This window comes from Scophthalmus maximus, chromosome 9 (genome assembly GCF_022379125.1).
Source record: "Scophthalmus maximus strain ysfricsl-2021 chromosome 9, ASM2237912v1, whole genome shotgun sequence".
Taxonomy (NCBI): Eukaryota; Metazoa; Chordata; class Actinopteri; order Pleuronectiformes; family Scophthalmidae; genus Scophthalmus; species Scophthalmus maximus.
Window position 1 is genome coordinate 22,624,672 of NC_061523.1, and position 13,517 is coordinate 22,638,188.

The 13,517-nt window shown below is 48.0% G+C and overlaps 1 protein-coding gene and 1 long non-coding RNA gene across 3 annotated transcripts in view; one reads left to right on the forward strand and one right to left on the reverse strand.

Moving 5' to 3' along the window:
- LOC118319371 (protocadherin Fat 4) overlaps positions 1 to 13,517 on the forward strand; it is a 106,050-nt gene that overhangs the window by 88,519 nt on the left and 4,014 nt on the right. The window contains exons 11-16 of the mRNA XM_035649729.2: positions 739 to 1,046; positions 5,135 to 5,220; positions 6,590 to 6,769; positions 7,266 to 7,390; positions 8,103 to 8,338; positions 11,584 to 11,845. Of these exons, the coding sequence (XP_035505622.2) occupies positions 739 to 1,046; positions 5,135 to 5,220; positions 6,590 to 6,769; positions 7,266 to 7,390; positions 8,103 to 8,338; positions 11,584 to 11,845 (1,197 nt within the window). The remainder of the gene's footprint in view (positions 1 to 738; positions 1,047 to 5,134; positions 5,221 to 6,589; positions 6,770 to 7,265; positions 7,391 to 8,102; positions 8,339 to 11,583; positions 11,846 to 13,517) is intronic.
- The window catches only part of LOC118319372, a 63,991-nt gene continuing 58,665 nt past the window's right edge, over positions 8,192 to 13,517 (reverse strand). The window contains exon 4 of one of the 2 annotated variants that reach the window (XR_004795971.2): positions 8,192 to 8,322. This is a non-coding gene — a long non-coding RNA (uncharacterized LOC118319372). The remainder of the gene's footprint in view (positions 8,323 to 13,517) is intronic. The other variant, XR_004795972.2, reaches the window with a different exon arrangement.

The window sequence follows — 13,517 nt, forward strand, 5'->3', positions numbered from 1 at the left end:
TTTTTTAATTTATTTAACATTTCAAGAATAAAGTCAGAATAAAGTCGTAATGTCGAGATTAAAGTCGAAATAGCCCTAAGCGTCCGTGTTGTGGTTCCAGTTCAGCTAACTAAACAACTAACTAACGTTAGCAGAGCTACGCTAGCTTCGCTAACTGCTCGCCTCTTAACATTCATTCACGGTTGTTTTGCAGTTGAGCGTTACATCGCGTCAGGACACACGTCGACGTTCACGTGCAAACACGCGTTGTCACCGCGTCGTTTCTTCCAGATTCAGCCTGTCGATGAAAATAATATCACAACTTTACAACGTGGTTAGCAGCTAGCGTTAGCGTCAGCAAAACATCCGGTTGTTTGCTACTGCTGAAACGTGCTTCCGGGTCACGATTTTCAACTTTATTAACGAAATAGTATTTCATCTTTATTCTCAACATTTCAACTTTATTCGACTTTAATTGCAAGATGCAAAAAAAGTCTTCCTCCTCTCATTTTTTTTTCTCATGCCTTTGGCCCCAATACTCTTCCGTAGCCTCCAGTTTGGGCGAATAGAAGTTTGAAACTTTTTAAAGATCATTATCCGACCGCAGTAACAAAGCGGTGATATCTGCCTTGTTACAACTAAAGTAAAGATGCCATGTTATCTGCAGTAGTTTTATTTTCTTTATCACAGCGGCACCGTGAAGCATTCATTAGCTTCCTCTCTGATACAGAGTCTGTTTTCCTCTTCTTTGGCCCTCAGGGGTTTTCGGCAAACACTGCGAACTCAACAGCTACGGCTTCGAGGAGCTCTCCTACATGGAGTTTCCCTCTCTGGATCCCAACAACAACTACATATACATTAAGTTCGCCACGCTGCAGAGCGACGCGCTGCTCATGTACAACCACGACAACCAGACCGGGGACAAGGCGGAGTTCCTGGCGCTGGAGATCTTCGAGGGACGGATGCGCTTCTCCTTCAACCTCGGCAGCGGAACTTACAAGCTGATGACCATGATGAAAGTTGCAGACGGCCAGTTCCACACGGTCATCGCCAGGAGAGCTGGGATGGTAAGAACACCGCGGCACGGTGGCTTTTGTGATTCTTAAGCGTATAGAAACTTAAAACGTTGGGGAAAATCGGAGAAATACCACAGGGTACGGACGAAAAAGAGTCTTTGCACAAAAGTCCCGGGCTTTGGCACCAGAGAGCTGCATCCAAATTTGGCATTATATTCTTTTTTTTCTGCACCATCAGACGATAATTAAACTTCCCCAAACCACGGGGAGCTCAGCTTATGGCTTCCAAGCTTTGTAATTATATTTTATTGCCCGTTGTGATGCACGAGAGGAGGATCCAAAATGGCCCCTGAAGAAGGTTGAGATTCTGTCTCCTGTGCTCTCTGAACGAGAGGTTCTCTCCCTGCCAGCAATGCAGTGGCAAGGAAAAGAAGAAAACAACCCAAACAGGCCCCTGTCAAACCTCCTATAATGTAGCTCTCCTGCCGGACTCCAGATCTGTCATTTCTCGCCGAGCGCTGGGACTTTTCGTAGGAAGCTGGTGAAATCGTTAAAACTTGTCCGTTTGGAGACGGCGCCGAGTGAGGAGATGGAAAGGAATACGGCACACGTCGGGAGCCGTGCGATTTCTGTGGATATTACGCTGATGCGATCGTGTTCGGACTGAATGAGAGACATAAGTGTGTGTGTGTGTGTGTGATGCCTGAAGTGCCAACTCCCCTCAGGCGGTTGTAAAGTGAACCTGATCACTTGTGTTGTCAGGAGCTGCTGTGGGTTTTTTTGGGGTTTTTTTTATGGCCCAGAGCTGATCTGTCTGTCTGTTCGGAGTTCTTTTGCTGCCTGGATCCTGAGCCAATGTCAAAAAAGCAGAAAGAAAAAACCAAAAGACACGGCCGCGCACCGCCGCCTCGTCGGGACGGACCCAAGTAATCAGAGGGATGCGGAGAGTTCACAGATCCGGTTGCGATCGGAGTGATCCGCCGAAAAAGTCTGGACCACTTCGTTTGTCCGTTACGGTAAATGTAACGCCAACGGTCAACAACAGGATCCGACAGCTGGGTCGCACCAATGCCTCCGTTTGCCAGGATGTATAACCAGTGAGGAAGGGGCTGAATACAGATTAAAGCAAACAATTACTACTTTGACCTGACGGGGAAAAGTTTCATCCAAGTGTCCAGCACTGTCGCGTCACAATAAGACGGTCTTGGGTTCGAACCCTGACCTGGCTGTCCGCGGCCTCTGTCCAGGTCCTCCGGCTCCCTCCCACAGTCCAGAGACAAGCGGCTCGGGGTGAACTGGAGACGGTCAATTGCCCGGAGGTCTGAACGCGAGCAGGCATCGGTCGTTCGTCTCTGTGCGTTGGCTCCAGCCAGCGCCCGCTGACGCTCAAAGCATAAGCTGTATGGATGATGGATGGATGGATGGAGGGATGGATGGATGGAGGATGGATGGAAGGAAGTCCTGGTTTGACGTGACGTTGCCAAAAACATGCAAAGTGGCCCATTCATGAACGTCGTGCGTTCCCTTGATTTGCTCATATGTGCTACCACAGAACGAAGGGCTTCAAATGAGTGGTTTTAGCATGAGGCTCTGTGTTTCTGAGAAAGACAGGCTGCCGATGAGTTTTTCCAATTAGTCAAATTTGTTCAACACTTCAGGCGTTGAATTCCCTTCACCTGCGCTATATTAGTGTCCCCAGAATGAAAAGCAAACAATCTGCGGCCCCTCACGAGAGGTGAATAAAGCGACTAATGAAACTAATAAATGTGATTCGTGGGAAGTTACACATCAATAAGAAACTGCGTGACCGCGTGACAATAACTGACAACATCCGAGCTCGGGCTAAAGCTCGGACCTCGTGAGCGTCGGCGGCCAATCGTGGAGCTTTTCATCGGCCCCCCACAACGGAGAGAGCGACGCCGTGGTCCCTCCTGAAACAATGAGCTCCACTGGTTGGGTTTTCTTCAGCGTTAGAAGAAAATTGAAAAATCGCACGAGAGCACTCCTCGTCTTTTTCATCTTCTCGTGTTACATTTGACATTCATTGCCATCGGGGGGGGGGGGGTGGTTCTTCTGAGGAATACTTTCTCCGTCGCAGTGTAAGACACTCGACAGTGAATGTGAGGCACGACAGCGCCCGCCTTTGATCACAGAGCAAAACATTCACACAAGTGTTCATGCCGGTTCTGACATTCTCTTTTTGTTTTTCAACGGCGCCTCAGACCGAGGCACGCACGTGTTCGGGAAGAAGGAGTCCTGCTTTCCCCTCGACTCATTGTTGTCACTGTAGTGTGTGTGTGTGTGTGTGTGTGTGTGTGTGTGTGTGTGTGTGTGTGTGTGTGTGTGTAGTGTGTGTGTGTGTAAATGTGTATGTGTGTGTGTGTGTGTGTGCTTGTAAATGTGCGTGTGTTTCTGTGTGTATGTAATGGTGTGTGTGTGTGTGTGTGTGTGTGTGTGTGTGTGTGTGTGTGTGTGTAAATGTGTGTGTGTATTTGTAAATGTGCGTGTGTTTCTGTGTGTGTGTGTGTGTGTGTGTGTGTGTGTGTGTGTGTGTGTGTAAATGTGTGTGTGTGTGTGTGTGTGTATGTAATGGTGTGTGTGTGTGTTTGTGTGTGTGTGTGTGTGTGTGTGTAAATGTGTGTGTGTATTTGTAAATGTGCGTGTGTTTCTGTGTGCGTGTGGGTGTATGTACGTGTGTGTGTGTGTGTGTGTGCTTGGCGGGGTCGTGCTCCCCCTGCCCCCTGCCCTACCCCTGGATGATTTGTGTAGGAGATCCGGGCCGGTGTGGTCCGTGTTTACTTAAGATCCAGGAGAGGTGGAGCGTGATCGCCCCGGTTTTTCAACACTTTCACACACTTTTTCCGGACAGTTTCCTCACCAGCCCATTTGACTTTTTCTTCCTCATAAGGTCGTTCACTCTCAGGCGCTCAGGGCACAGACAGCAAGAGAGGGAGGGAGGAGGGAGGAGGGAGGAGGGAATAACCGACATCTGGGCAAAAGATTTGGTGCCATTAACGGGAAATAGGAAATGTTTTTTTTGCTGTAATCTATGGCATTTCCATGCCACTCTCCCATCAGCCAGTGTAAGGGAATGATGAAAAATAATTGGCCTACGTGCCTTGCGGTGGCCAGGACTCGCAGTAACCGTCGAACATGACTCAATACTCGAGTGAGAACCACGAGTGGGCGGAACCACCAGAACCCTGCGGAGCGGGAGTCCATGAGAAGACGTTCGTGGCCTGACACGCTCTCGCAGTCATCGACAAGGGTCTGCACACAATCAAGTTCCATTAGGGCAGAAAATCATGTTGGAGACAAAAGGCTTTTATTAGAATTTTTTCTTTCTTTCTTTTTAATAAATCTGATCATCGTTCTGTGGAAAACCTCAGTTAGAGGACGTTAACACGCAGATGTGTTAATGCGCGACGCGGCCCGCGTTGACCCGCGTTGTCACCCAGTCGATTATTCATCGAGGGAAGTCACAGAAGTGGGTTCAACGCGAGCGCCGCTCTCTTTATTAGATGTTGAATACGTTTTAAAGGAACAGTTAGACATTTCTGCCGTCGCATGAAGCCTGTCAAATTTAATCTTTTTGTTTTTCTGCTCGGATTAAACCAGGTACAACATTTAAGCCGTGCTCAGGGGCGTAACACTTGGGGGGGCGGGGCTGGAATTAAAGGGGATTTTTTGTTTGTAATAAGTGTCATGACATAAATAAAAAAAATGGCTGAATACAGTACATTGCTTTAGAGACTGAACTGTGTATTTCAAAAAATAGTGGAGGTTCTCTGAGGTGCTCCCCCTCCCCCCATTACCACCACGACTCGGCATGAGATCAGCTGATCTACTCACCGGTGACATCGTCATGTCTTCCCTCAAGGAAGTCACGTCTGGGTCCCAGAAGAGAAAAGAGAGAGAACAGACGGGGGGCCCACAGGGACTGCTCATGTGGAGGGGGCCCAGAATGTGGCGCTAGTACGCTCGAGGATACATCTCCCAATCATCACAAACCAATGGGATTATTGTCGTCAGTCGTGCCGTATTTCTGACCTAAAAGAATTGAAAGAAAAATACCAGAACATTAAAAGTCCGAGGCGTCGTGATTAATCGGACGCGTGTTTGTTTCCTCCGTCGTGCAGGCTGCGTCCCTGACCGTGGACCTGTGTGGTGAAGACCAGGAGCCAGGTTACTGCGCTGTGAGCAACGTGGCAGTCCACACCGACTGGTGAGAAGAACACACACACACACACACACACACGGACACGGACACGGACGGACACACACACACACACACACTGTGCCGTCGCCATGATTCAAACTGTACACATTCAAAAACACTGTTGACAGTTGCTGTTCCAAGCTCTGGAAGAAAAAAAAGGCCCCAAAAAAACTAGATGAACATTTTCCATGTATTGCAAAAATACATTTTCCAAAAGTACATTTTCCTTCATACCAGGTATACGTAAACCTGGTGTGGAGATGTGATTTTTCGCGATCGACACACGTACCATCACCGTCACCCAGTCATTCTCATTAGTACGACGTGGAAAACAAAGGGACTTTTGGAGGCTGTCTGCGTCCGACCTGGTGCACGTCACCGGTCCGCAGGGTCGACAGGGGCTGACAGCTGGAACCAAACTGTGTTTTGCTTTTCTTCTCCCAGGTTGGGAACCAGTGTTGGGGGGTTTTTTTGCGATGGCTCCTCCAACTAAAGTTTGACTCATCCAATGAGATGGAAATTTACTCTGAGCCCTAAAAGAAAAATGGTTTCCTTCAAGGTTCACCCTGGGTGGATTCCTTTTTCAGTTTGTTCCACTTAAACTATGAAATTATATACATAGAATGAAAGGACACATTATAGAATCAGACGCAGATTCCAGTCTTGGAAGCGTCTCGCGTCTTTGTCTCTTGCTTTTTGTTAAGCGTCTGGATGAAAAAACAAATTCCTATGCAGATTTTTCGACAATCATATTACACACAAAAAATGGGTCAAAATGAAGTTATGTGTTGCAAATGTACAATTTATGATGTAAAACTTCATTAAATCACCGGATGGTCACAGCCTTTAACACACAGACGGCTCTGAGCCAGGCCTTGCGGGGTGAAAACTTGAGACTGTGTGTGTGTGTGTGTGTGTGTGTGTGTGTGTGTGTTTCAGCGTGTGTGTGTCTGTGTGTGTGTCTGAGTGACAGTAAAGGAGACAGATCGATTGAGCAGATGAAAAAGGGCCAGAAAGGTCTGCACAAGGTTTATTCTGTAATCGTCCCGGGACCATGTTGTTGTGAAACTCACTGACCCGCAGTGTCTTTCTGTTGTAAATGTGTGTGTGTGTGTGTGTGTGTGTGTGTGTGTGTGTGTGTGTGTGTGTGTGTGTGTGTGTGTGTGCGTGTGTGTGCGCCCGCCGCTGAATACTTGAATGCATCTGTGAGCATTTGGATTTCTATGAATTTGTACTTTTGTGTCTTCGCCCCTGCTCACGTCTTTGTGTGCTTCTGTTCATCTGTCGATGTGTGTGTGTGTGTGTGTGTGTGTGTGTGTGTGTGTGTGTGTGTGTGTGTGTGTGTGTGTGTGTGTGTGTGTGTGTGTGCATGCAGGATCCTGGACGTGCAGCCCAACAGGCTCTCGGTGGGAGGCGTCAGGTCAATAGAACCCGTCCTTCACCGCCGCGGTCAGATCGCCACCCACGACTTTGTCGGCTGCATCATGGAGTTGGCCGTCAACGGCCGCCCGCTGGAGCCCAGTCAGGCGCTGGCATCGCGTGGCATCCTTGACAGGTCGGCCAACCCCCCCCCCCCCAGCCCCGCCCCTCCTTCACCCGCCCTCCCCCTCCCCCCGTCTCGTCTCATCTGTCCATCTTCTCTGACCTCCTCGACTCTCGCTGTGGGACATCTGTTCACACTCCCAAACCCTCCGGAGAGTTTTTAAAAAGATGTTGGGGTTTTTTTTTTGTTTTTTTTTTTGAAAATACAGATTTTTCACGAGGGGGTAACCAACTGCAGAATTTGCGGAGCCATTTTTTTCTTCTCCCTTACTTTTCATGTCTCGCTGGTGAATGGTGAGGCGAGGACACATCTTTTAATATGCTAATTCTCCGGGGTTCTTTATGGGGTTTTTTGCATCGCTGCACAGGGAGAGAAATCACAGCTCATCTGCGGCCCCCCCCCCCCCCCCCCCCCCCCCCCCATCCCCCGCCCCCGGCCGCCGACTGTACGGCCCGACTTGTCAAACTAAACCGTCTGATTGTGTGTGTCTGTGTGCTTGTGCCTGCAGATGTCCGAGGCTGGAAGGCGCCTGCACCGCCAGCCCCTGCAGACACGGGGGAACCTGCCTGGACCGCTGGTCCTGGCAGCAGTGTCAGTGCGTGGACGGGTTCACCGGCAAGTTCTGCGAGAAATGTAAGCGTGCGCGCGCGTTTTCAAGCCTCCCCGCAACGAGTGCTGATGTTGCACTTACTTGAGAATTATTCTATCGTGATTATTTATGATCCTTCCCCCCCCCCCGGTGAGTCGTCAAAAAAACTGCACCGTGTAGCTGAATATAGGCCACGCACCGCCGCAGTCTGAGCTTCGTTCCAAAGCGTTTGTGTGTTTTTTAAATGTACAACATACTTAGACCTGAAGGACGCTGCCAGAAACATGTCGCTACTGTTTAAGGATCTCCAGCAGTTAATCAATAATCAATTCGACATTACCCTTGAGTCTTTCGTATTATTACTGGACACAATGGAGATTATTAGTGAGAAAACTGGGAACTCTGTTTGCCGTCAGCCTTTGTGGTATTTTTGGGTGAAGCCATTAAAAGTTCCTGACCCACTTTGCCTACGTCGCAGTGAAGGTGTCAAATTCAGTTTCTTGCTCGAGGGCACACGGGCCGTTCCGGGGTCTTGACCTTCATCTTTCAGTCGTAGAAAGATTTTCGCAAGGACTGATCAGTGGTTATGGCAGTCGGATTAGGGGGAAATTCATTTCCCGTCCGCCAGCGGCAGAGTGGAACTATTTCATATTTCAACTTAACAAAAAAAGAGAAAGAAGTTGCCTGCGAAAACCTTGTGCTGAGTCGGAACTGGTTCGAGAGGATACATTCTCTCCGTCTTCCTCCCCCCCACAGACATCACGGCGGACACCGCGCTGTCCCTGGACGGCACCGGCCGGCTGGATTACTCGCTGAAGCCGGGCCCGAAGCGCGACGTCCTGCTCCGACGGGCGCTGCAGGGCGCGTCCTCCTCCTCTGACGCCGACGCCGCCGCCGCCGGGCCCAGCAGCCTGGAGGTCAAGTTCAGGACGCGCAGCAAGAGCGGCACCCTGCTGCACGTGCAGGAGAGCAGCAACTACACAACGGTGAAGGTGAGAGAGAGCGAGAGAGAGAGGAAGTCAAGATCACACACATACTATTACATTCATAAAATAAAGGCCACGATTAAATTTGATACTCCTGTTTGTGTGGACGGTGGACACACTGTACCGCACTAAATTGCATTTGCAAAAGCAGCATAATGGAAAAGTCGTAGACCAGAAAACTTCCCTCGTACACTGTTGAGTGAATTCAGATAATGAAGCTCAGCGTCAGGGGCAGTGATTTTCACAATAAAAGCCTTGGCCTGATGCCCCGGCACTGTCGCAGGTGTTCACGACGGGGAGTCTGGAGTTTGCATTATCGGCACACAACAGCAACAACAACCACCTAACATGGCCGACGGTAGCAGATCGACGAATGGGGGAGCATCCTACAGGAGAAATAGATAAAAGGAAACGAAAACAGAAGCCCAATTATTCTCTAATAACAGCTTGTTACAGAGAAGGACCTCTTTCAGTCCAGGTTAATAAAAGTCTCGCCACCTGTTTGAGAAGCTAACGGGAATTTGCAATGCAAATGATGTGTCTTTTTAAGCCGAGTGCGGAGAATTTGATGAGAGGTGATTTGTGTCTTGAGGCAGATGTGCATCCAAATTTGTGAAACTGTCTCACATTAAGGGGTGCAGACCCACGGATGTAGCTGTTTGTAAGATGCCAACGCCTGCACACGGACTCCAAGCCATAATTGCTCCATACCAGCTCTTCCTCAGGATCAGGATGAACTTGGAGAAAAAAGCATCTTTTTTGAATTAACTTAGTGGCGCAAAGTCAGTGATGCTGCTTTCTGAACAACCATAGCACCTTTGTACCTGATGCTTATAATAACTCATTTGCAAAGCAACCCGCATCAATTACAGCATCAGCTAATAGCTACGGCGCGGATTTTCGAAGACGCGTAATGTGATGAAAAAGAAATAACGGACTCACGATGACTTCTCAGCCTCGGCTCATTCGTAACGTGCCATACGACCGAGCTCCGGCCGGACGACGTGTCGCGTCTGCAGCCACGAGCGTGTGTTGGTTTGTGACCGAAAGATCCCCACCGGAAAATATCTTGCCCGTCCCCACATTAGTTTAATATCATATGTGTGTAAGTGGTAACGGATTGGAGTACAAGCATGCGGGGATATATCTCTGCGCCGTCTTACAGACATCGTCTCGCCCAAATCATCACCCCGCACACTCCCTCTCGGTTACGAACTGTACACTAAACTTACAGTACAAGGGTCTTTTTTAATCATCCGCCTCCCCATAGGCCCATTCCTCTCTCTTCTCCTCTCATCCCTGTTCAACAACCCCCTCGCCCGTCCTGACTGATCCCGGGCAGCGGCCCAAAGAGGCCTGCGGGCTCATTCATCCTCTCTCACCACCAACAGACCCTTTTCTTTCTCTTTTTTTTTGTTGCCGTTCTCTCTTATGATTTTTGTTCTATTTCGTTTGTTTCCCAACGCCGTGCAGCTTCTGTCGCTCGTCAAATCACCATCGCCGCTTCCCAAAGAGTCGAGCGAAAGGGGGGCTATTTTTAAGAGCTTCGCAGTTGAGCGGCGGGGGGAATGCGGTATGCATGTGTACATACTGTGTGTCGAGAGGGAGGACTACATATACCGAGATGTATAAAACAAAAAAAAAAAACAAGATGTTTAACAGATAAACTCCGTGATTGGTTTTCCAGGTTCAGAGCACTCGGTGCTCTTTGGCATGGGGGACTTTCTGCTTTCCCCATCTTAAATCATTTCTTCCGGAAGCTACTTATCACTGCTGATTTTCGGGGGGGTCTTCGAAGAGGGAGGGGATGGGATTACTTTTCCATTGGTGTGGGGAGCACGCACACACACACACACACACACACACACACATGAGATTATCATACGCAGTGTACACCGCAAATTTGTGTTGCCCGTGCCAAAGTGAGCTTGATTCATTTCTTTAAAAGGTGCATTCATGTCCTCCCTCTATCTGGGAAAAGCGTCGTCTCCGGTGGGTGTTTTTGAACGGACGTGTTTATTTTTTCCTTTTGAATTTGTTGTTGGCAAAATTGTCATCATCATCATCATCATCATCATCATCATCATCATCTGGCTGAAATAACGCTGCGCAGGAAAAGTTGTGAGAACATGATTAAGTGCGAGTGCGTTTTCCCGCTGGGGAGGAAAAAAGATTTACGATCAGCGAGCTGCATTTGTTGTTTCTGACCTCAAGTGGAGGCGGCGCTAGTTTTGTGGAGAGCGAGTGACGACCTCCTCTTGTCACTTGTCGTTGATGCCGACATGATAAAGAGTGCATTAATCAGAATGCATTTTTTTTTTTAAAACCCCAGTTTGTGTTGACTGTCCTCAAAGATTTTTTTTTTTTATCATCCGCTTGAAATGAAGAATTGGAGATTTATGATTAAATGTCTTACCCAGTCTGTCAAGTCATATCTGATCTATGATCTGCTGATTAAATATTCTATTAGCATAGAGGCAGATGCAACTAATACTTTTACGCTCAAACCAATGGATGGATTACTGTGAAATTCATGGTCCCGAGAGGATGAACTCCTCACTTTAGCTGTTATTGTCAACCATGCCCCCACCAGAGGATGAATTATTAAAGCTTTGATACCTTAAATTTTGATATGGCGGCATCATCAGGTCAAAATAGTTTGTCTGTTCAATGAATCATCTGTCCCAGCAGTTAGGATTCCTGGATTTCACCCAGCCGGCCTGGGTTTGACTCCCGTTATGGGAACTATATGTTTCCAGAATTTCCCACCTTGGGATCAATAATCTCCATCTCAATACTTGCATGAAACCATTTCTGATCTATGGTATGATGATTAATTTGTCGTTTATCATAGAGGCAGTACACTACAACTTTACGATCAAACTAATGGATGGGTTACTGTAAAAAAAACTACAAAAAAAAAACATCATGGTCCCCAGAGGATGAATTTTTCTGACTTTTATGAACACTTTGATCCCTTAAATTTTTATATAGCACCATCATCAGGTCAAAATACTTTTATGTTAATGTCCAAATTATTACCTATAGTCCTATATGGTCTAGCAGTTAGGATTCCTGGTTCGCCCGGTACGGGACCTATGTTTCCAAAATTTCGTGGCTTGGGATCAATAAAGTACCGATCTATCTTAATACCCGCATAAAGCTAACAGTATTCCCATTTCCCCGTGTCGACTGCTTGTGTTTATCCTTTTCACGTCGTAATATATGCTCTCTGTTCCTTTTCCCCACAGCTGAGGAACGGCAACATCCACTACATCTCGGACGCGGGCGTCGGTGGCAAGGTGGAGCGCACCGTGGGCGACGCCGTGCTGTCGGACGGCCAGTGGCACACGCTCCAGCTGCTCAAGAACGGCTCCGCCACCGTGCTGCAGGTGGACGGCGGCCACCCCAGGGTCATCCAGCACGCCACGCAGGACTTCGGGGGTCTCGGCGTCTTGACCTTCTCCCTCGGAGGGATCCCGCCCGGGCCCGCCCAGCAGAAGACTGCGGCAGGTGAGGCCGGAAGGTGTTTTCTGTCCACAAGCTATTTTCTGGCTTGTGACTGGAAGATCGCCAGTGCGATCCCAGACTGGGAGGATAAATCTTGGCAGGCGGAGGTGAAAGAGTAGTTTTTCCACTCCCTTATTACCTCAACTGAGGTAATGAGCGAGCCCCTTAATCCCCCATCTGCCCCAGACACAGAGATTTCATAAGAGCGATATTCACCATCCAAATAATTTATTTGCTGAGATCTAATTATGCACATCATGTCATTTTTCTATGTAATGTATGTGGTGGGAGTTGGGTGTTGGTGTTCCCACTTTAAGGAGCTGCTATCAGTGATGCAGCCGTAAAGAGCTTCACTGTCATGGGCTCCATCGGACAGTATGAGCGTCTAATGATGATCTAAACATCTACTAGGATCTTCTGCAATGTTTGGACAAGAGATTTGTCATATTTAAGGTCAATGAAGGTCTTAGTTTGGAGATGTGCTCCCTCCAGAATTATGACAGGAATGTACGGAGGAGCATTAGGGCCAGGCAAAAGAACAAAAATGAGGGGAGGGAGATTTCTTTTCTTAAATTGCATTTCGAGAATAAAGTGGAAATGTCGAGAACAAAGTCGTAAACTGTGACCCGGAAGCACTTTTCATCAACAACCGGATGTTGATGTTTTGGAGGCCGTTTTTGTCTAAGCTAACGCTAGCTGCTAACCTAAGTTCTTGAGTTGCGATAGTATTATTGACAGGCTGAATCTGGAAGAAACGATGCGGTGACAACGGGTGTTTGCAACATGAACGTCGACGTGTGTCCTGACACGATAAGGTTCGGTCGCAAAAAAAAAACCTCAACGAATTTCGAGAGGCGTCCAGTTAGCGAAGCTAGCTTCGCTAACGTAGTTAACGTGGATGTGTGACAGCTGAACTGGAACCACAACACGGACGTTTAGGGACATTTCAACTTTATTCTGGACATTTCGACTTAAGTCTCCAAATGTTGAATAAATAAAAAAAATCTAATTTTTTCTCTTATGCCTGACCCTAATACTCTCCCGTAGGAATCCCCCTTTTGAACGTACACACAGTGATGTGTATTTACGTGACGTGTCAGACACACGCACACGCACACATGCTGAAGTTCTCAAAAAACTGGCTTCGGACCAAGAAACTCGCCCACTCTCTGTTTTTTTCTGAACCCACTGTGAATTTACCGACGCGGCCGTGTTTTCACACGCACGTACAGTGCACCTGTGAGACGCAGCACTCACCATCCGGTGAGACCCATATAAATCCAGGAGAACTTTTTTTCCCCCCTAACAAATTAATAGTCTGCTGCTTAAACCGCCAACCCCCTCTTTCATTTGGTGTCCGTCCAACGAGACTCCATCAAACTGGCCCTGAACTCTGTGTCCGTCTGACACCGCTGAGATTTCACCTGCTATGAATTTACAGTAGTTGAATACATCTTTCCTCTTATCGGATTATCATTTTATGCGCGAGATAGGACACGTTAATTCAATTTGACCCGACTTTTTTTGGGGTGTTTTTGTCTCGTTTCCATCGAGTCCCGTCATTGTTTAGACTTAAATCACAGACGAGACGTCCTGAAGCGCGGGGTTGGGGAGAGTTTGCAGAAAGGTGAAAGGAGACAAGTTTCCACGGGGAGGTCATAAAACAGAAACATTT